Consider the following 20,550-nt stretch of genomic DNA (forward strand, 5'->3'; position numbering starts at 1 on the left):
GTTTTGTCACTGGACAAGTGGCATATAATTGGTAGATTTTTAATTCTAAATTATCTACCGATTGCGTGTTAATTTTCTTACAAAATATTTCTTTTTTATTTCTTAGTTACTGGTAGCAAAATTTAGGGCGTCTATTTTGTTTGATATTGATATTTATATCAAAATTGACTTTCTTACAATGCTCTACTTGATTCGCAGGATTTTCGTTTTCGAAAATTGTATAAAATAATCGAGCATAAATTGTTCTAGCTTGTCGTTGATTGTTAATTGATCGTTTATTGAAAGCTGAAGGTCTGCAACTTGCACACTGGTTCTTAATATACTTGACTATTTACAAAGAGGAAACGAAAAGAAAATTCGAGTAGACATTGAGTAATCGTTTCATCCGAAAACCATTTTGTGAATTTCGGTTCGTGATCATTCCTCGTATCGCTATAATTTTCTTCTTTGTACTATCATTATTTATTATTATTCTGTTCACGGAGTTCTCAAATTGCACTTCACACTTTCTCTGTTTTTCTGACACAGAAGCTACTTAAAACGAACAACGTTACATTGTATAATACAATAGTTACCATGGTCATAGTCAAGTAAAGACACTATAGTCGAAAACTTTTTTGAAATTTCCCATGCAAACGAACAAAAAATTACGATTTTGCTGCCAATGCTTCCTAAACAAACCCCTGTACCCTCAAATCACTGAACACTATTTTCCACCATCTTTCGTCATTTGTAAAATTTTCGTCAGCCATCAAGATATCACCGATCCTATCGGACCCATATTCACGCCCATGCTTAACTCACCTGGCTAGAATGAAATTCCTCGAGTAGAGAGTTCACTGTCACGGTTTCGCGATCCGCGTTAAAAAAGGGTAACGCGTTGCTCGTTTTTGTTTTCGCCCGGTCTATCGTTGGAATGCACGCGCAATTCGGTCCAGCCGAGTATGGACGTTTTACAAGGCGAGGCGATCGGTTTCCCTTTCTCCTATAATCTGGCGTATGGTACACACGATCCTAGAACGATGGATCGTCTTACGGCCACGATTTCTATGGATCTTCCCTCTGGATCCTCTTGGACGATTGAACGGATCGGTTTCGTGAAAGGGTACACCTCGATTCTGGTGAAACGATGCCATCGCAGAGAATAGAAATCACGAGTAGTTCGGGGAAGGAGATTCTTTTCTCCTGTCTACAATGCATTTGCCTTTCAATCTCGGTATACAGTATAGATTTTAGTTTAGTTCACATTGTCGATAGATAGAACTCGATAGAATTCTTCAAATGATGGAAGAGAATTAATGGCAGTATATTGGCAGTACATTTAAGCAATTAGGAACTAATGAGAGATTTTGTATATCGTTAGACATTAATTAATAAATAGCTTGTTTCGTTAACCAAATTGAAGAATTTTAAAGTGAACAAATTTAAGTACTAGTTAAAATTTAATAAAGGATCATGCTGTCTATACGAGTTCGCTATATTAGTTACGCTAGCTGTACATTTCTGCCTCAAACTTATTCACGCGATAGACATCACCTCGGCACAGGATCAAGTTTAAGATCAAGTTTACAATATATTACAACGAATACCAGCTAAATTGCCACCGTAATAACACTACGACGCGAGACGTGTACACGTAATATTTCGAAAGGCGTCACAGCTCCTACTCGATAATTTACGATGACACGTCTCTCATCAACTTAACCAGCTAAGCCACGCAATGTGTTCTTGAACACGCGCCACGTTTTATACGTTGACAGGAGGATAAAGAACGGGAAAGAATCAGACGTCTTTCATTAATCGTTCTACTGGACAAAGAGTCGTCTATGAAAATTCAATTTTAAATGCTTGCATCTTAGTTCGCCAAACGCAGAACATTGGAATGTTTGACACTAAACGTCCGAGCTTCAGGTTTGATTCTTATTATGCAAATACATAGAAAGTATCGTCTAAGTGAAGTCTGGTCTGGTCTTAATTAAGCTGCTAATTAACTGCATTAAACCGCTGTATAGAATTAGATTAAACAAAGAATAAATCTGACGTCGAAAACTTAACGATCCTACTGAGTCGTTGAATCTAACGTCTTTAATCCAACTTTCGAAAGCTTCATACAATTTGATACAACTGACACGTAGCTAGGATGTTAATTGCAGATGCGATTAATTGCAGACTGATATCTGGAGATAGAACGATGCTTTCAACACGATCTTGAACAACAGCGAGTGAAACGGTGGCCGTAACGAGCAAAGATTATCGCAAGCAATTGCATTATGACAACGGATGGTTCGCTGACCCAGCGTTCCTTCGATCTGTTAAAAACGAAATCGATAAGCAGGTTTCACTTTGATGACGCGATGGTGTTTCCTGCAGCATTGTTCAACACGCTCACTGCGCGTGTCTATACCTTTACTATAGACGTACTTACCAAAGCGACTTCTAAACTCGAATACTTCGAAATTTGGAAAAAACGAAAGAAATGAAAAAAAGCTTCAAATTCTAGGACATAGATCCTTTCAGAATTCAAAGCCTTAGATTCTAGGGCCATATTATATAATATCACGTTATATGCAACGAAACTAAAGAAATGATAAGTTTAATTGATCGAAATCAAATTCTCAAAATCTTCACTTACATCGCTGTGATTTTCAGTCCGCCTACGCGAAACCCGACAAACTGCACCCCAAAGTTCAGTCGAAACTCGTCTAGAAAACTTGTCCGGTTTACCAAAATCTCCATCGAAATCCCACAAACTAACATTGAAGAAAGAAAAATTATCGAATTCAAAAAGAAGTCAAAGAAACGATTTCTACGAATCTTGGAAAACGTCGAAAAAACATTTCTCGCGTAACCCAAACCGCGCGTCCGTCTGATCGTGACCATCCGTAACCACTGCTCGCGATTGTGTCTAATAGCAACTGCGTGTAAAAAGCGACAAACAGAAACATCGTCCTAGGCGTCGATATCGTCGTTCCCAGACGCCAGAGACGAGTGAAACGAACCGCGAGAGCACCCACCTCGTATTACGAAGCTGATCTTGATCTTGGCCGTTCACCCGGCCAAGTCCAGCTTTCATTAAAAAGACCACAGAACAAGAGTATAACGGTGGCGATAGAGAAGAAGAGAGCGAGGAGAAGAAAGGAGAGGAGTAGATTGGAACAGATCGGAACGGATCGGAACGTGTAACTCTACTATGAAAAAGAGGAAACGAACAAAACGATGAGATCGAGGTGAAGGGTAAGCTAACAGGTGGAGGGGCTGCTCTGGTCCTCCGCTTTTTGCCACGGCTTCTCTATTAGCCGGCACCTTTCACGTGCACCGGCTTTACGGCTGCGAAAGATTCCCTTTCATTCTTATCCAACTCCAATCACGTACATGTATAAAAGCGGCGAGCGTGTGCACGACCAACAGCAGATCAAAACCGCGGTTGAAACCGCCAACTGTATCGCGAGGAAGGAACCGGTAGTTGGCTCCTGTAGCCTTCATCGAGCGTTGTCTACTTGATACTTCTTTGTCTGCTTATACTTCAGAGCTGATTATTTTACGGTTAAACAAACGAAACAGGTGCTCGAGGGCGCAACACGATGATCAAGCTCGCGGTAAGTTCACCGTAGGGTGGATCTTCAGTATCGTTAGAATCTTGTGCCCTTTTTTCGATTTGGATAGTAACGGATAGTACTTTGTTTTTTTTTTTTTTTTTTTTTTTAGAAGTTTTTCTACCATGGAAGAATTCCTGGTAGTAGAGAATTTTTGCTAAATTTATCCTAATCTAAGCTTTTCTGAATTATTCACACGAGCATAGCAATTTTCACGATTGTTAATCTTGCATTTCGATACACTCGCGTTGCACCGGAGAAAATATCTTCTTAATATTATCGATAGGTAAGCAAGAAAATTCTCCCGATAGTATTCAGTTCAGTTTGGAAGAATTACTGTTATATATTGTAATTGTTAATTAGAAGTTGCAACAAATTGACACATTGCAAATTACCAGATCGCTTTAGACAAATTTCACGCAATCGAGTTTCTATATGCAAATATCGTCATTTCATACAGTAATACTGCAGAAAGACGTTTGCAACAACCTGAATTCACTGAAATTTCTCTCGATTTCGAAACTCTTGAAAACTCTGCATGTTTGTAGTAGCATTCTAAGACGCCGGTACTAATTGAATTGCCTTTTTTTGCAGGCCGTCTTTGTGGTTGCCTCGTTGCTCCACTTGGCTTCAGCAGGAGGACAGCACGGTGGACAGTAAGTTTGTTTTATCCCTATAGAAAATAGCGTACACGAACGTTAGATCGTTCTATAGTCACGCGGAAATACATGCGTCTATAAATCACTATAAATTGGAATACGTTTAACGAACCGTGACTCGACCCACGCGTATCGACTTTCTCCACGGTTCTTTGCTTATCGACGGTCAATTTTCCTCGACAACCAACAAACGTAAAAGAGACTGGTCGAACGAATTCATTCTTTCCCATTGAACGACTCAGGAAGTCGATGTTTCCGAGCTATTACTCGCATAATCGTCCGTATCGAGGCGACATTCGAATTAGCAGTTTGCGACTGAGACTAATTGAATAGTAGCTAGTTTCTGAACAAATATTTTGATATTTACTTCATTTTGTAAAATTACGGTATAACTGATTAAAACGTATTTTACATTTGACTCTGGTAAATGCTCTTAATTAAGAATAACAAAGACAAAGAATGAACGCGTCCGTGATGTTCGTCTTACTGGAACCGTTTATTTTTACCGAATCACTCGGGCTAGTTTGTAGAAACTAACCATTTTCTTGATTCCATGACACGAGAAGACTCTGAAATTCTCCTTAATGGACTTTTAATAACATCGCTTTAACCATCAGTTTAAAAAATCTTCCTGGAACCATCAGGATCAAGAAATTGGAAACCGACGTCGCTTTCCATAAAGATCCACCATTTCTACTGAAAGAATATAAATCTTAGTCATTTAAACGATACCGCCAAATAATTCTTTTGAAGCCACTATTAAGCGCAAAGAATGGAAAACCATCGCTTTCGTTAAAATCTGCCATTAAAAAGAATACGAACAGACAAAACGATACAAATCTAATCATCCTAAAAACATTTTCAGCGACCATGTGGTAATTCACGTGCCCTACAAGATCAAGACGATCCATCACACGCACACCATCACGAAACACATCCACCATGGCGGTGGAGGTGGTGACAAGTACGAGGTTCTAGGCTACACCGTGGGTCATCCGATAGATTTGGGAGGTCACGGCGGCGGTGGTGGTTACGGTGGTGATATCGGAGGCGGCCACGATTTGGGCGGCGGTGGCGACTTCGGTGGTGGCCACGTCGAATACAGCAGCGGTGGCGGCGGTGGAGGTGGTGGTCACATCGAATATAGCGGTGGCGACATTGGCGGAGGATACGGTGGCGGTGGATTCGGTGGCGGCCATGGAGGAGGTCTCGGAGGTGGATACGGAGGAGGTGGTCTCAGTGGTGGAGGCCACGAAGACTGGGGCGGCCATTAACCAGTGGCTCGCGCTAATTTTGGGAGGAATACGGTAGTTTTCTTTGCAAAAGTTCGATTGGTTGTTCGAAACGCGCTTTCGACTCGAATTTTATTTTATTTGCTACTTGGTTAGGATACGAGTATCTTTTCTTTTATTTTATCTCATTTGAGAGAAGAAGAAAATCAATTTGTTAAGTCTTTTTAAGCTTTAGTCAGTTACCGGGTATTGGTGACGTATTTATAATTTTCTAAAATGTGAAATATGTTCGATTTGAAAGGAAGCTTCCGTTTTCGAGAAGCTTCTGTTAGAAAGTATGAAATATCGAAGAATTCGAGTCACCGCGTTTCAAAAAACCATCAAGCATCCCCCCATCGCACGACACTTTCACCTCTTCACGTTTAAGGGAGATAGTTCTGAAGAGATAGATATTTCTTCCGAGAGATTTTATGTCTATTATTACTGTTATTTTTGTTTCTTGACTGGTGTTCTTCGGGGAGTGCTGATCGACACTTTATCGCCCTGCCTCTTACCTCTCGTCCTAGTCCTCATCAATCTGTTGTCACATCGTTCGTACTATTAATGTAAATATTTGTTACTCGTTTATTTGTTTGTAATATTGTTTTGTCTATTGTCTACTGCGGCACGAATGATCTATGTATAGTTACGTCGCGAGAAAGTTAATTAAATTGCGTGTGTACCTGAAACATCGCTATCCTTTTATTTCCTGTGTTACTTATTATTTATTACAACTATACAACGACCGAAACTTACAAACAGAAATTAGAACAAACATCCGAAAACCACGTATCTACAAAATCACATTACACATACATGCGTCTGCACATTTAACAGAATACCGTCCCAACGTTCTATGATTTACTATCGTTTTTCGTTCCTCGACTGGAACTCGTCGGTGTTTTATGGATCCTTTTCCTAGATCTTCGACGATGATCGCGTTTATCCCTGGTATTCTCGTATTCTACATCATCCACCAAATATCTACCAGCGTCCGTTTTGGTTTCGAACTCCTCTTTAAACCCATCGTTCTCGACATCACCCTGTTCTTCGTGCTGATCATCGTGGAACTTGTGCGTCTGACCAGATCGAACGTGTCCAGTTACCGTTTCTAAACCCTTTTTGTATCCCTCTTCGTAATTATAACTGAGAGACTCGGTATTTGGAGGTATATCATTCACGTCCTCGTGAACCGCGTAAGTATCTTCGCCATGATCCTTCAAGTCATTATCTTCCACGTAAGACGGCGGATGATAAGAGTCCTTGTGATGGTCGTACACAGGAAAATACTTTTGTCTGTCTCGTTTGTGATTCTTCGGCCATTTCTCGTTCAATTGCTCTTCGTGATCCTTGTGATGGTTCTCGTGATCAAGTTCCTCCTCGTGCTCGTCCTTCAAATCGTGATGACGCCCGTACTTCCACGAACTCCAACTCGCGTGGTGAGTCCTGTGATTCTTGTGAGTTTTCGGCTTCTTCGGCGTTGGCACGTGAACATGGAAGAGAACGGTCCTCGTGTGCGTGTGGTGGTTGATCAGATCTGGCACGAGAATCTTCAGGTGTACACTGCAAATAAGCGAAAGGGAATGAGCGCGACTGCTGTGAAAACGAGAGTGCAAGCCTCGTGAACAGACGCTCGTCTTCGTCAGAGAAAGCAGGGTACGCTGACTGTGCGATTGTTCGATCTCGAACATTCAACAATCTTAGTAAATCTTTTGCTGCGGTTTTCATAGTTACTTACTGCTTGGAGTATACTTCGTAGATCGCGATTTGGTTTAGTAGAAGGAGGCATAGGTATTTGAAGATCTGCTGGAGAAAGAAGAAACAGCGAATAATGTTATTAAGACGTAAAAATTGCAATGCTGTTATGTGAATTATGTAAATCTTCTTTTGTAGAATGAAGAATATTTAAGACATAGGATATTTGGAATATAGAATATAGAATATAGAATATATATTTGAAAAATAGAATATAGAACAAAATGAATGACAGTATTCCACGGTGACACGTTATTCGAAAGAAGCAAATACAGAACTATAAAATTCGGTGGTAATTTTATCAAAAATTTTCAAAATTCTAACACCAAATATTCGCACAGAATTCTATATACAACACCACTGTAATCACTAATTCTTTCATTACCATGGTTTCTATCAAAGAGGATAAGCGTCGAACGTCAGGATCAACGTTTCAACATCGTTTGACGTCGTAGAGAATGCTCCTCTTTTATATCCCACCCTCTATCGTAACGAGTACAGTGGAACCGCAAAATTGTCATCGAAATTTCACGGACCATCGAGTACTTTCGCCGTCTAGTTGAGATATGCTCCGTCTGCCAATCCGCTTCGAATGACACGCCCTGGAAAAACGTGACCGTGGAAGTTCATTGCCACGCCGGTAATCCGTTGTTGCTTAAGAAACGCGGTCACTGATGCCTGTGATTGCACCGCTGTCGCTTCTTTATCTTTTTCCTTATTTATTAGTTATTTATGAAAGATATACATTAATGAAAGAAATAGCGAAGAAACATGTTTTTGGAAATAAACTTCTTTATTGATTCTTCATAAATTCTTTATCCTATTATGAATTCTTCGACATTTTTCCTTTGTTGACATAAAAAGTGACCTTATCTTCTTCGAATATTTAGTTTCTAATTCTTTGTATATTTTCTCTTATTGTGTACAAAGAAATTTGCGAGCTTTTAACGTGAAAATTTACAAAATTTGTTCCTAGCTTAACTTCGTTAAAGACCTAATCATTTGTTATTTAAATAATCTCGTTACACATAGAATACTGTTTGAATATGACTTGTAGACTTTATTAACTACTCGTTGGGTTATAATTTATATCTATTTGTATTATATTATATATTATATTATCCGCTTATTTCTAATAATGTTTATCGTCTTCTTCTATATCCTCCTTCGTATCTTCGTGATAATGCGGAACGACTTTGTAGATCGTATGCGTGTGCTTTATGTTCTTTATTCGATAGGGGATATGGATGATCACCTTTTTCCTATCACATGAAAACATAAAAGAATTACTATGCATTCTGTCGATATAACTACGCTTGATAAAATAACGTTAATTCAAATACTCACGGCTCAGCTGGTTGTTGCAGCAACACCAACAAAACCAGTAAAGCAACGGCATACTAAAACAAAAGAATACAAATTTTACAAATGAAATCCTTCACGAATCAAAACTTAACCCAAACCATTCAGCGGTGAAATTAATTTCATTTTTTACGAATTTCCCAAAGTTTACAAACGATCAGTGCTTATCTTCTCTGAAACTAAATGATTGAACTCGATAGAGTTAATCGGTGTAACTTCTGGCTCGGTTTCTTTAAAAAAAGAATCTACGAAAACAAAATGATGTCTTTTCGTACCAAAAGCTTTGCTCTCATTCTGAGAAAACTCGTCACTTTACACCGCTCGCTTCGAACACGCTTTGAGAAGCAAACACTTTCTGCTCGTGATCGTAACAAATCTAACGTTTATATACATGCAGCTGAAATTAGCGAGGCGAATCAGTCGAAGCATAAAATGTAGCGAGAAACTCCTCCCAACGTGCAGGGATCCCAACCATCGTATTTTAACGTGTATCTTTTCATTTCTTTGCTTTTCACTAAAAAAGACATCGCTGTTTACACTTGTTATCATGCGAGCCAGCCATGTAACTGGCTGCTATTCCAAAGAATCAACAGGTCTGCGTTTGGCACGCGATACGCATCATGGTGTTTGAAATTCTTGTAATTATGTTGAACGAGCTATGATCGCTGCAATTTCTTACTAAAATTAATTTTAATTACAGACTTTATTCCTGTTGTTTTGTCGGTAAACTTATTGCACACACTTTGTAATTGAAACGATTAAATTAGAATTTGACTGAATTTAAAAAAGATTTTTTAATTGTATGTTAGAGGATGAGAAGATGTGAATTAGGAGAAACTTACCTGTATGACAAATTACAGTATGACGTTATTATTATCTTCAACGAAGTGTAGTTTAATTAAAAAATTACAGATCAAAGCAATTATAATAATTTTCTTTTTTTACTAGAGAATATCACAGTGCAATAAAATCGTTCTTTTCTAGAAATTAATAAACAACAACTATATTACCATTTGAATCTTATTAACGTTTCTATTCAAATATCGAATCACTGAAGAATCACACGTCACGAAACGCAGCAATAATTGCTTCCAAGAAACCAAATAACTACTCGTCTCCAAGCAAAAAAACCTCTGCGGGTGATCAGAGAGTTTCTAACCGCTCAGAAGTGATGGAAGAACTGACCGCATCTAGGAAACAGCGGAATCTACTGCACTTCCTCCGGCCGCACCCAACCGAGAATCAACTGTTCGAGTCGTACTAGACGCACGTCCAGTTAACGAGCAGAGATCGTTAATAAGGATGGAAAGCAAACACGTAAGAACATACATATAATGTTATTAATTGTAATTATCTCGAGTCTGAATAACTGTTATATTTTTATAGCACATTTATTACGTTCTCAAACGAACCGTCGTCTCGTGATTCTAACGCTTCGAAATTTCTCCATTAATTGAGAGGAATTTGATTGCTTCCAAAATATTTGAAAATAGACGAACGATGTAGATAAATGAACACGGTAAACTTAAAACGTACATTAAGGAAGGAAAATGTAGACATTATACGCTTGACGTGAATGGAGAAACGCGCGAGAACGGCGCGTCATCGCATTAATTATGTATACGAGCTAAACGATTAGCGCACTTAATCGAATGTTTTTCGCGATATTTTTGCGTAAGCAGATACATTAATCTTATCTCGTTTTGGACTTTGCTTTCGAACGTAACGAGTCACGACACAGACGTAGCGTCTATCACGATGTGTATCGCGTGCCGATCTAGCGATTAGATGTCTTAGATAATTAATGCGTTACTTTCGTTTTTCTAACTTCTCGCGAGCAAAGATTATTACGATATATCGAAGAAATATTTGTATAAAATATTCGAGGATCAACGTACGAAGAAAGTGATTTTAAGTAATCTACGATAGCGATTCATCGTTCCAGCATGACCATGAATTAGGCAAAAACAGTCTCGCTTTCGAACAGGTCACGCATAAATTATTTGAATTGAATGCAACCGTGGCTACACCGTGAAAGAATACGCTATTAAGACTGTTAGAAAAGCTTTTCAACGCGTTTAATTAATTTACATGTATAGCTCGCCAATTAAAAGTGAAAATTGTTCGTAACATGGAAAGTGAAAGAAACAAAACCGAATATTTACTTTTACGTAGCGTGTAATTGTTCATGAAATAATCATCGTAACGATCGAAATTAAGATAAGAACTATGGGATAAGGGATAACGCGTGAAACACGTGTGAATTATTACGATTTTTGTACGATTTTATAGCCTCGAAAATTTCTTAGAACGATCATTTTTTTAGTTTAAGGATGGTTTGAATTTTCCTACGTTTTCCTATTTATAAGTTCTACTCGCTAAACGGATGTACTGTTTCAAATAATCAGAGCACGTTAATTTATCGCGTTCAATATTTCAGGAATTTCACGTTCCAAATAAATCGGAGCAAGCAACAAAAATCTTATAATTCAACCTTAATATCTATCCTGTGCTGTATATTTATGAAAAAAAGACGATTTGCCAATTATTTGAAACAGTACAGCAGTTTCTTAAGACTAATGAGTTTCAATAAATACAAAACAATATCAAAAATTAATTATTCCACAACATATTAATCAAACAAAAATATATTCGTTCGAATTACACTTGAGTATCATAAATCAGCCTAGTATACTTGACTAAAGGAAGCATAACAAATGTACCAATGTAAATTGAAAATAATAAAATATCTACTTTTTCTTCCTTCCTCGACAACGCAATCACAGTTAAGAGAATATAGTATAAAATAGACAAATTGAAGAAAAAGCGGTAAAGATCAATTAGAAACGATCACGATATGCTTAAACTCAGATTTTCCACATCTTCGTCGAATTTCTCCAGAACGGTTAAATTCTGGGCAACTGCAACGACTTCAAATTGTCCGTCGATCCGTTTCTCGACGCGGATTTCACGCTGCTCGCTGAATTATTTATCTTCTACCCGTTTTCATATTGTTCATCGGAACCAGACTTCGTATTCTTATTTTATTATTCTTATATCTCTTTATTCTTGCGAGCAACACCTCGGCTTCGTCGACCTCTTCGCGGTTTTAGCCGTGGCCGTGTATCTTAAATAATTCCATCCTACCGTCGTTTAAGTTGCGAATCGTCTCTAAAAACGCGTCACCGTTATCGACGCTTCTTTTTTGCAATCCTCCGCGATTTGCTTTACTCGTCGATGATTCAATTGCTTCGCTCGGTCGTACGTTTATTCCCTTGCGAACCTTCCAATGAGGATCGACGGATCTGGGTACTTTTGAATGAACAGAGCTCAGCTCCATTGGCTTGAAACCTTCGTCGTTGCTATTCTTAATAGCGGGCTCCACGCTTCCGTCCAGATTAAGATACCTCATGTTCTTACTTACAAACTCGATGCTATATTTCGGACCATCTTCGGTAGACCCTTTAGAATTATTCTTCGATTGACGTTCTTGATTGATCGAAGTTGGAATTCGCGGACTCGTGAAGGTTTCGACATTTGGAAACCTGTCGTACGAAGTGGTTGGATTGCTATAAGTTGCGTACTCCGAGACTGATACGTTTATCGGAGTCTGCAACTGCTGGAAATCGATGGTCAACAGTTTCGAATGTTCGTTATTAGATTCGTTTAGCGATGGATGGAATGGGTACACGTGGTCGACCGAACCTTGAAAACCAGTTGCTCGCTGACTACTTTGCGTCTTATTTGCTTGATCAGGTAACTTGAAAGGAGAAACAGAATTTACACGATTGTTCCTCGACGGTGAAACCAAAGATGGGTGTCTTTTATGATGTCCGAGTTTCTGGACACCGTGTACGTTCCCCTGTTTGAAGTTCAGTTTATACGTCCTGAAGTTGCGATTGCCTGTAGTGTAACCATTCGTGTGTCCAATGTTTTGAACGTGAGCGTTCGATGGTTTTGAAACGTGAACAACGTTGTCGCTAGAAGACAACAGACTATCCGAAGAGACCGAATGAACATCGCTATGATGCTCATACGAGCCGATCAATCCTTCCTTAGACAGAGGAAGTGATTCGTGACTGATTATCGAAACCTCAGGGTGTTCTATTATTTCAGTAGGTGGAAGAATATTTTTATCAAACGTCGACTCGATTTCTGTAACCGGTAAATGGGTTATCAATCGTATCATCAGATGATTGGAATTTAATGGCTCCAGAAGTCGTATGTACACCTTATCACCTATTCCTGGGAAATTGAACGGTCCAACGAGGGGACCCAATGATTTTGGAGGATCGACTATTTTTTTAACTATATCCACGATCGAATCCAATATGTTTCTATTCTTCGTCACCCTGTATACAGGCTCGATGCGAACTGCTCCTTCGTTGAAAGCTTCCGCGGGTCCTTGCACAGTTTCTATTTGCTGGTTTTCGATATAGTTCTCCTTGAGGTCGTACGATCGTCCCGTATGAACGCCGGATTTGCCGCTAGAATGTTGAAGCTGTCTTCTACGTCGATTTGTTTTGTACCGATTTACGCCACGCGATCGCGATGGCTTCGAACGATCTGTGCGAACTGTCAAGGTCTTCTTCTTTGCACTTAGGGGAATATTTGTATGCAACGTTTGTTGGTTGCGGGTCGTTTCTGGTCTTGCAGCTTCTGGTCGAGAGGTAGTGAACGTTATTTCGTTGGTGTTGGTGCCATTTTGGTATTTGGACTGCGGCAAATGATCCTTCGGTTGCGGTCGCCTAAATTTCAAATAAAATTTTCTACGTTATTGTCTTTTTTAATTCCTTTTGATACCTATCTTTTACTTTCTTGTTTTTCTTCGTATGCTTGTATTTCTTTGGTCTCTTCCGATACAATTATATACGATACAATTCGTAGAGAAAACTTACCTTTTGGAACGCACGGCTTCTGCATCGAGGAACATCGACATCAATACGACGCAGACCTGCAATCATGGAAATAAAATAAAAAACCCGTCAACTTTATACTTTTCGTCATTAATAATTTCTTTTCTTTTTTTTTATTCTTTCTTTTTTTTACACAAAAACAAATAAAACACTATGTTCACAAAACGATATTGATAAAACGAGTTTGCATATTCAAGTAGTACACTCTATCATATCACAGCCACGTCACGAATATCGTTAGACGAATTCAAAGTAAATCTCAATGATATTACAGATCATTTTTATCCAATTTAAAAAATGTTCTTTCACTTTCTATTATCTTCCACTAATTTTTCATTGATCCTTTATTTTTATTGATTCCTTTTGAAAAAATCGAAATAATCGCAGCACCGTGATCCTCATGTTGTACATAGCGCGCATCGATTCACTCACCGTAATCACACGTGCGATCTTCATGTCGCTGATGGTATACCACGTCCCACTAGATCACTTCACCGATCCTAGTATGGGGACGTCTGTCCATCGGCAACGTCTTTTAAAGCTTCCCCGGACCCGCTTGTACGGCAGCGCTAAACTGGATCTGACAACATTGTTTTGCGTATGTATGTGGTATTAAAGCCAGTGGTTTTCTCTTGAATGAAAGAAAAACAACGAGAAAAAAATACAAGTGTACAACAAATCCTACCTGTTTCGTGCCGACTCACCAGGAATTGGTGCGCATCACACGCTACCACTTTGCAACCATAAGACACGCGCGATGATAATTAATAAATTTTTCGAATCACGAAGCGTTTACGAAATTTAGATTTGGTTACTTTTAAATTTGTGTATCTTATTAAATAGGAGAAGTCTCTGTTTCGTGACAAATAAAGTGGCGAGATGAGGATTTGCTTATGAAAAAAAGAAAAATACAAATTGAAAGAACGATCTCTGTCTCATAGAGAACAAAGTCGTCAGGAATGCTAAGGATAAAAAATTGTTTTGAAATCGCCTTGTAATTTCTATGAGAAAAATATCCAACGTACTATTTTATAATTACAACGGGGAAATAAATTGACGAAACAATCCCTGTTTCACAAAAGGTAAGATAGTACGGAATGTTAAGATTAGAAATTTTCTTCTAACTTCGAAATCGTATTGGAAATTTTCGATGTGATAAAAATTTAATAACAAAAGCGGTAAGAATCATATTGGAACTTACTATTCTGTGAAACACGCACTAAAGAAGGAACCAATTAAACGCAGTTAAAGAAATTATTGGGTCGAAAAACCATACGGATCTATTCGACAAAGTTTCTTGTATAAAAGATCTTTTTTACAAAAAATCTAGAAAAACAGTCTGCGCGAATTATCTTTCGCGAACGAACCGTGAGTAGACGCACTATAGTTAACGACGATAATGAATTAGTTTTCTTTTTCATTTATATATATATACATAAAGCGACGGTGTGCTCATAAATTATAAATAATTTCATTGCATTCTCTCAGATTCCACCACTAAACGCAGTATTTCAATGAAAGTGAATTTCCCTGCGTAAGATATTTTCAGTTGGACGAACGAACGCAAGCGCGTATTTCTATTTAAGTAATGCATCATTCGTCTGTTATTTAGAAATGGTGATGATAAAAAGCCAAACTTTCAAGTACTCGCTCACGCATCCCGAGATACCTGTTTCAAACGATTGATAGAAATGAAAGCGGCAGCATACCTGTCCTAAGAAAATAGTAAACAAATACCCGTATCGCAATACCATAACCATAACGAATGGCGAATCGAACAGAGAAGGATAAAAACAAATAGTTAATTACTTGTTAAGAAGGTTTATTAGAGGTACGCCGATGTGTAGATGATTACTCGACAGATAGTAAAAACTGGTATAATAAGAAATTGCTGAAAATGAATGTGGATCATTCGTCCGAGAATTTCTTCTTTTTAATGAAACAAAAAAAAGGTCCTTTGGAAAATGTCCCGCAGAACGTCTCGATGACAGGGAAAACTGGAAAATTGCGAAGTATATAATTGAATTTAATGCAATGTACGGAGGGTTTGTTTTTTTTATTTCCAATTAAATCGTGCGTTCTACATTTCAGTAAATCGTCGTAGATCACGGAATTTGATACATAGTGTCGTTTCTTTACATGATATAATTTAATAGTAATTTATTTTTAATTATCGAAAGTATAGCTGTAATTCCAAGAATTTGACTTTATAGTTGATGTTTCTTACGCACACAGATAGTTTATCGTTAAACTTTTCCCAATTAGTCGTAAAAGTTTCGATAGCCATACTCTGAAACAACGCGCTTTTTTCACGGTTTCGATAATGAAGTAATATATACCTGAAGAAAAAAGATAAAAAGGAAGGAGGGATCTAATCGAGAAACTTGGGTCGCTGCAGTTGAATAAATAGCATCTCTCTAATGCATAATACAACTAGATGATAATAGAGTCATATCACGGAACGCTATGAATGCAACGAAGATTTTCTGCGCGTGGCATTATATTCAATTGCAAATCTCGATAGATTCATTTAATTGTAATTGAAACGGCGCTTTCCATCGAAACGAAAACCGTACGCAGCGCTGTTCGGTGCGCTGACTAGGGCGGGATTTTTGTACTGATGAAACGAGCCATGCAAATGCGGAGGCCTTACGGCATTCTGTTCTTCTTCCTGCGACCCTTTCAAATAAAATGCCTCGAATTGTCCTTCCGGTAACAGAATATCCTTCAGCGATTTATCGTTCGGATCGTAAGCCATCCCATTTAACGCCAAAGAAATTAGAAGAGAAAAACACTGGAATCATAAATAGACGAGACTTTGTATAGTATATGTAAGTAACTATTACATAAAATTCGATCAAACTCAACAAACATTCATTCATATAATTTTTCCTCTTCAAAATAAGTGACTGGAAATAATAAGATAAATTGTTAAAATATCTTGATATAGTGGAAGTAAAGGTACGTACCATAAACAAGGTAAGAAGGTTTGCCGCCATATTTCGATTTGTATTCTACGTCGACCGAAGCGCTGAAATAACGAAGAATGTTCTATGTATAAAGTGAAAACTAGCAAATGAATAAAATTGCAGTTATACCGTTATAAAAGATACGAAAACTCTAAATCATATAATTAAAACTATTTGAAATAATTTTTAATGAAACGGCTGTGATACGAAGTAACCAACTGATATTTATATTTTAATGTCCTAGAAAACTTTGTAATTGCAAAGATTTCATAAATTTATTTATTTATTTATTTGGTACTTGAATCAACGGGACATATTCCCTTGAGACAATATATTCTGTTTAGATTTACACAGATCAAAGTATACAATTAATTTCAGGTGGATAACACATATATTACATCGATGGCAAGATTACACGACTTCTATCGAATTAACATACGTAACCGTATACTTTATATCTAAACGCTATTGTTTTCTGATTGTTCGCAATAGTACGTATTTTCTACTTATCTTTCCTTCGATCGATCGATAAAAAAACTAACCAATTGTGATCTGCGCGCTCATTCGTCGTTTATTTCACGAACACGCAACAGGTTTGTGTTCTTTCTCATTACATTTGTCCGTTTTCTTTTATTATACACACGATTAAAAAGAGTTTATAGTACATCCTTAATAATTAAAAGTAAAGATGTATTTAACTTACTTATTGAACTCTTCTATTTGGACGTTTACAAAATCGCGATACAGGAAGTTATCAAAGGGATAAAATTACTCATAATAAATTTAATTAGAGCTTAATTAACTTTAATTTAACTAAACTGAGCGTAAGTAACTGCAAAATCTACTTTCACTTTTCTGTGAGTCAGTAACGATTGAAACCGCTCGCGAGGAAAGAAAAGGATGAAACAGCAACGTAAATTCTACATTGAATTTAAGTCGAGATATTAAGTCTACTGTAAGAAGTTCTCTATCATAAAAAGATTGCTAAACTACGAGTTTTCATAGTTGAAACTTACCGAACGTGGTCGTAGCAAAAGTGAAAGCCGCTCTGCACACAACAGTTTAGAGAGACGTTTCCTCTACCTGCACACATTTAACGACCTTGCCACTGCCAAGCGTCCCCACCCTGAAGACCAAGAGCAACCTCGAGGCCTGCAGAAACGGAAGCCGACAGAATTGGAAAACGTGCAGTCCTGGATTTCGCCACTAGCGTTGGACATAGGTTTCGTAAATAAAAAAAGTTTGTGCTGAGAAAAAATAAAAGATAACGAACAAGAAACTGCATGACAAACAAGAACAGTATTGGTAGATGTAAGAAATTATATTTGTACAAACTGTACAAAAAAATCAGGTATCGTCGTAGAAATACAGTATCGAAGAATAAGAAAATGTAATTAAACTATAATATGCTTATAATCGAAAGAAATAAGATTTATCTCGTAGAACCTTTTCTTTTTTGTTACATATCATATCATATAAATTATTCGTAAATGTAAGTAGTACATTACTATCACAATGTGCAATATATATTCTCTAAAACAGTGCAAAACGTCGATCCATTGTCTCTTCGAATCACTTAAAACTCATGATATGATAAACTTAATGTCATGTTCCGTATATTACTTGTCACATATAATACATAATTGCACATAGTTTTATATATATTAACTTTCACAATATAAATTATGCTGGTACGATAAACAAGTCCCAGTATTATGCGTAGATATTGATGGATAAAAAGTAACTTGGCGCTGTCGCTATTACGATCAATAATAAAATGTTTTAATACAAGAAGCTTTACAAGAAGCATACTTTATCATATGCTTACAAGTTTACAAATTTTAATTATAATATATATGTTGGATGTTCGTTTTGTTTAAGTATCCCTCACAAATCGTCGCAATGAAATAAGAATGTTAAATAACAGTACAAGATTATAAACATTATCTTTGCTGGTACATGAATTCATGATGCATCACAATTATTTTACATTTACAAATATTAAATATCCCTGGGATGCATGTTATACGGAATATAAATAAGAATCTTGCTTTGTCCTTCCTTTTGGAGGAGAAGTAAAGGGTGAAAACCAAGCAATCGAAAATCTTCCAAAGACAGCTTGAATGGATTTCCATCTACTATTACGAACCCACCTGGCTTCTTCTTTTTTAAGTTGCTCAATACCCTATAAAGATGATATAAATAAGTAATCAATTTGAAATTACAATTAATTTTTTATTTAATTATCATGTACATACAGTTTCATCATTCCAAATTGCTTGTAATTGCGTCCCTAACATTACAGCCGTGAAAATGGCAAATAAGAGAGCTTCGAATGCCAAGCAAAGTAATAATACCACTGTTGCAGGTGGATTAAATGTAGAACATTCTTTCCACTCTTGTCTTATGCATGTAGTAAATTGCTGTATACATAGCAATAAAGAATGCAATGACATTGCTGCTATATAGAACTAAAATAAATTACATAATATAGATGATGCTTTGTGTCGTCACTTTGCATATTTGTATAGTAAGACTTACAGTAAAAAGTACAAAATATTTTTGATTATTTTCCCCAACACAATTATTAACCCATGGACAATGATGATCCATTTTTCTAATACATCTGTAAATAAAATATTTAAAATATCTATCATTTTTCTATATATTCATAACTAAGATATTACAAATGTTATAAATTTACCTTTGGCACACAGAACAATGATGTGCTCTATCAGGCTTAATAGAACAACATTTAGGACACTTAAATATGACTTGCCCATCCCTAAATCCCATTTGTTCAATCATTTCCTTGGTAGCATTTCCTTTCAGAACAGCACCCTATAAATATGTTTAAGCCATATTACTAGTATGTTTCAAGTATGTTAGCTCCATGTTTTCATGTCTTACTGGATCTGTGAACATTGTCCTTAAATGAGATGCAAAAGCCAAGAAAGTTAATGACTGAAATATTGCAGTGTTTAAACTAGAGTATAAAGTATTTATTGTGGGAATAAGGATAACTGCCATTACTACAAACTCTGCATAAATAATTAACAACCAGGTTAAAATTGCACATATAATCCCACATATATCCTACAACATAAAATCAATTAAATAATACTTAGTATCCATAAAGAATATTTCAATTATTTAATTACATATTATTTAATACCATAAAATATTTGTGTATACATACTTTTATACACCACAATCTTCCACCATAACATTTATTGTGAACATCCTTTTCTCTATGAAAAGACATATAGTCATAATCCATGGTTTATTGCTATTTACTAAATTTTTCACTGTTAATCACACGAAGAGATTTCAACCATGGTTCTTTGCTTGAAATAAAAATTAATCCAAATATTAGTAAAATTTTATATGGTGTGTTATATTTTGTTTGTGATTTATGAGAAATCAATTCCACTAAAACAAATTTATACTATGAAATAACATGCAAATAACATAGAATCTAACCTCATAACTAGTATTCACAGATTTCTCTTCACAGATTCACCAGAATCGGATGATTTGCATCAACTTTTATTTCAATTTTTTTTCATTATGATACATTTAACGTGTTTACGATGAATATCAAGTAACAAAATTGATTTTTTCGTCCTCAGCTTTTACTTAATTAGTCTAAGTAGATAGATTCGTTACTAAATAATTATGTTATTAATATAAAAGTTCTCTCAAGTATCCTACTGTCGTATGTTTACACCGATTTAAACGCAGTGCAAAGTAAATGAACTGAAAACGGAACTTGAACATGTTATCACGTGTAGATTATGATAACTTGATTTCTAAACGTCACCGATTATTCGCCATTGAACAGCATTACGAACGCACCACGCACCTGACATTCGAACGAACAGATGTTTTTAAGGGAAATAATCGAAACCTAAATTCATTGTCTTATCCAATTGACAACAACGAATGTTAAAAAGAAATAAAAAATGAATGTAAATAATACTAGATATTACCGGTTCGAATGTTGTCTACCGCATTCTTACACG

The 20,550-nt window shown here is 36.7% G+C and overlaps 5 protein-coding genes and 1 pseudogene across 5 annotated transcripts; 1 reads left to right on the forward strand and 5 right to left on the reverse strand.

The window, feature by feature from the left end:
- Window positions 1-3,312: 3,312 nt before the first annotated feature.
- Window positions 3,313-6,132, forward strand: LOC132904572 (uncharacterized). Its single transcript, XM_060955199.1, has 3 exons — window positions 3,313-3,596; window positions 4,188-4,249; window positions 5,118-6,132. Exons 1-3 carry the CDS (start codon window positions 3,582-3,584, stop codon window positions 5,524-5,526), a joined length of 486 nt encoding a protein of 161 aa, XP_060811182.1. The 5' UTR covers window positions 3,313-3,581; the 3' UTR covers window positions 5,527-6,132.
- A 91-nt stretch (window positions 6,133-6,223) lies between these two features.
- Window positions 6,224-7,972, reverse strand: LOC132904561 (uncharacterized). The gene is made up of 3 exons (XM_060955181.1): window positions 7,664-7,972; window positions 7,262-7,329; window positions 6,224-7,086 (listed from the first exon to the last, which is right to left on the reverse strand). Exons 1-3 carry the CDS (start codon window positions 7,664-7,666, stop codon window positions 6,378-6,380), a joined length of 780 nt encoding a protein of 259 aa, XP_060811164.1. The 5' UTR covers window positions 7,667-7,972; the 3' UTR covers window positions 6,224-6,377.
- Window positions 7,973-8,049: 77 nt separating this feature from the next.
- Window positions 8,050-10,206, reverse strand: LOC132904576 (uncharacterized; annotated as a pseudogene).
- A 1,094-nt stretch (window positions 10,207-11,300) lies between these two features.
- Window positions 11,301-14,038, reverse strand: LOC132904669 (uncharacterized). Its single transcript, XM_060955359.1, has 4 exons — window positions 13,989-14,038; window positions 13,539-13,594; window positions 11,671-13,388; window positions 11,301-11,633 (listed from the first exon to the last, which is right to left on the reverse strand). Exons 1-3 carry the CDS (start codon window positions 14,010-14,012, stop codon window positions 11,750-11,752), a joined length of 1,719 nt encoding a protein of 572 aa, XP_060811342.1. The 5' UTR covers window positions 14,013-14,038; the 3' UTR covers window positions 11,301-11,633; window positions 11,671-11,749.
- Window positions 14,039-15,602: 1,564 nt separating this feature from the next.
- Window positions 15,603-17,701, reverse strand: LOC132904574 (uncharacterized). The gene is made up of 3 exons (XM_060955200.1): window positions 17,542-17,701; window positions 16,526-16,587; window positions 15,603-16,350 (listed from the first exon to the last, which is right to left on the reverse strand). The coding sequence occupies exons 2-3, from the start codon at window positions 16,553-16,555 to the stop codon at window positions 16,087-16,089; spliced, it is 294 nt and encodes a 97-aa protein (XP_060811183.1). The 5' UTR covers window positions 16,556-16,587; window positions 17,542-17,701; the 3' UTR covers window positions 15,603-16,086.
- Window positions 17,702-18,285: 584 nt separating this feature from the next.
- On the reverse strand, window positions 18,286-20,547 carry LOC132904560 (palmitoyltransferase ZDHHC3). Its single transcript, XM_060955180.1, has 7 exons — window positions 20,009-20,547; window positions 19,725-19,872; window positions 19,436-19,621; window positions 19,230-19,366; window positions 19,067-19,151; window positions 18,784-18,996; window positions 18,286-18,710 (listed from the first exon to the last, which is right to left on the reverse strand). The coding sequence occupies exons 2-7, from the start codon at window positions 19,803-19,805 to the stop codon at window positions 18,549-18,551; spliced, it is 864 nt and encodes a 287-aa protein (XP_060811163.1). The 5' UTR covers window positions 19,806-19,872; window positions 20,009-20,547; the 3' UTR covers window positions 18,286-18,548.
- Window positions 20,548-20,550: the final 3 nt, after the last annotated feature.

This window comes from Bombus pascuorum, chromosome 2 (assembly GCF_905332965.1).
Source record: "Bombus pascuorum chromosome 2, iyBomPasc1.1, whole genome shotgun sequence".
NCBI lineage: Eukaryota > Metazoa > Arthropoda > Insecta > Hymenoptera > Apidae > Bombus > Bombus pascuorum.

Bases quoted from the DNA above. Each gene is read 5' to 3' on its own strand.
- LOC132904572 (XM_060955199.1), top strand. The intron at 4,250-5,117 runs GTAAGTTTGTTT...AAACATTTTCAG, and splicing joins GGAGGACAGCACGGTGGACA to CGACCATGTGGTAATTCACG.
- LOC132904669 (XM_060955359.1), bottom strand. From the start codon at position 14,012: ATGAAGATCGCACGTGTGATTACG. The intron at 13,595-13,988 runs GTGAGTGAATCG...CCATGATTGCAG, and splicing joins AGATCGCACGTGTGATTACG to GTCTGCGTCGTATTGATGTC. The intron at 13,389-13,538 runs GTAAGTTTTCTC...TTTGAAATTTAG, and splicing joins GAAGCCGTGCGTTCCAAAAG to GCGACCGCAACCGAAGGATC.
- LOC132904574 (XM_060955200.1), bottom strand. From the start codon at position 16,555: ATGGCGGCAAACCTTCTTACCTTGTTTATG. The intron at 16,351-16,525 runs GTACGTACCTTT...TTATGATTCCAG, and splicing joins ACCTTCTTACCTTGTTTATG to TGTTTTTCTCTTCTAATTTC.
- LOC132904561 (XM_060955181.1), bottom strand. The intron at 7,087-7,261 runs GTAAGTAACTAT...GCTTATTTGCAG, and splicing joins TACGAAGTATACTCCAAGCA to TGTACACCTGAAGATTCTCG.
- LOC132904560 (XM_060955180.1), bottom strand. From the start codon at position 19,805: ATGGATTATGACTATATGTCTTTTCATAGAGAAAAGGATGTTCACAAT. The intron at 19,367-19,435 runs GTAAGACATGAA...ACATATTTATAG, and splicing joins GGACAATGTTCACAGATCCA to GGTGCTGTTCTGAAAGGAAA. The intron at 18,997-19,066 runs GTAAGTCTTACT...AATTTATTTTAG, and splicing joins AATATTTTGTACTTTTTACT to TTCTATATAGCAGCAATGTC.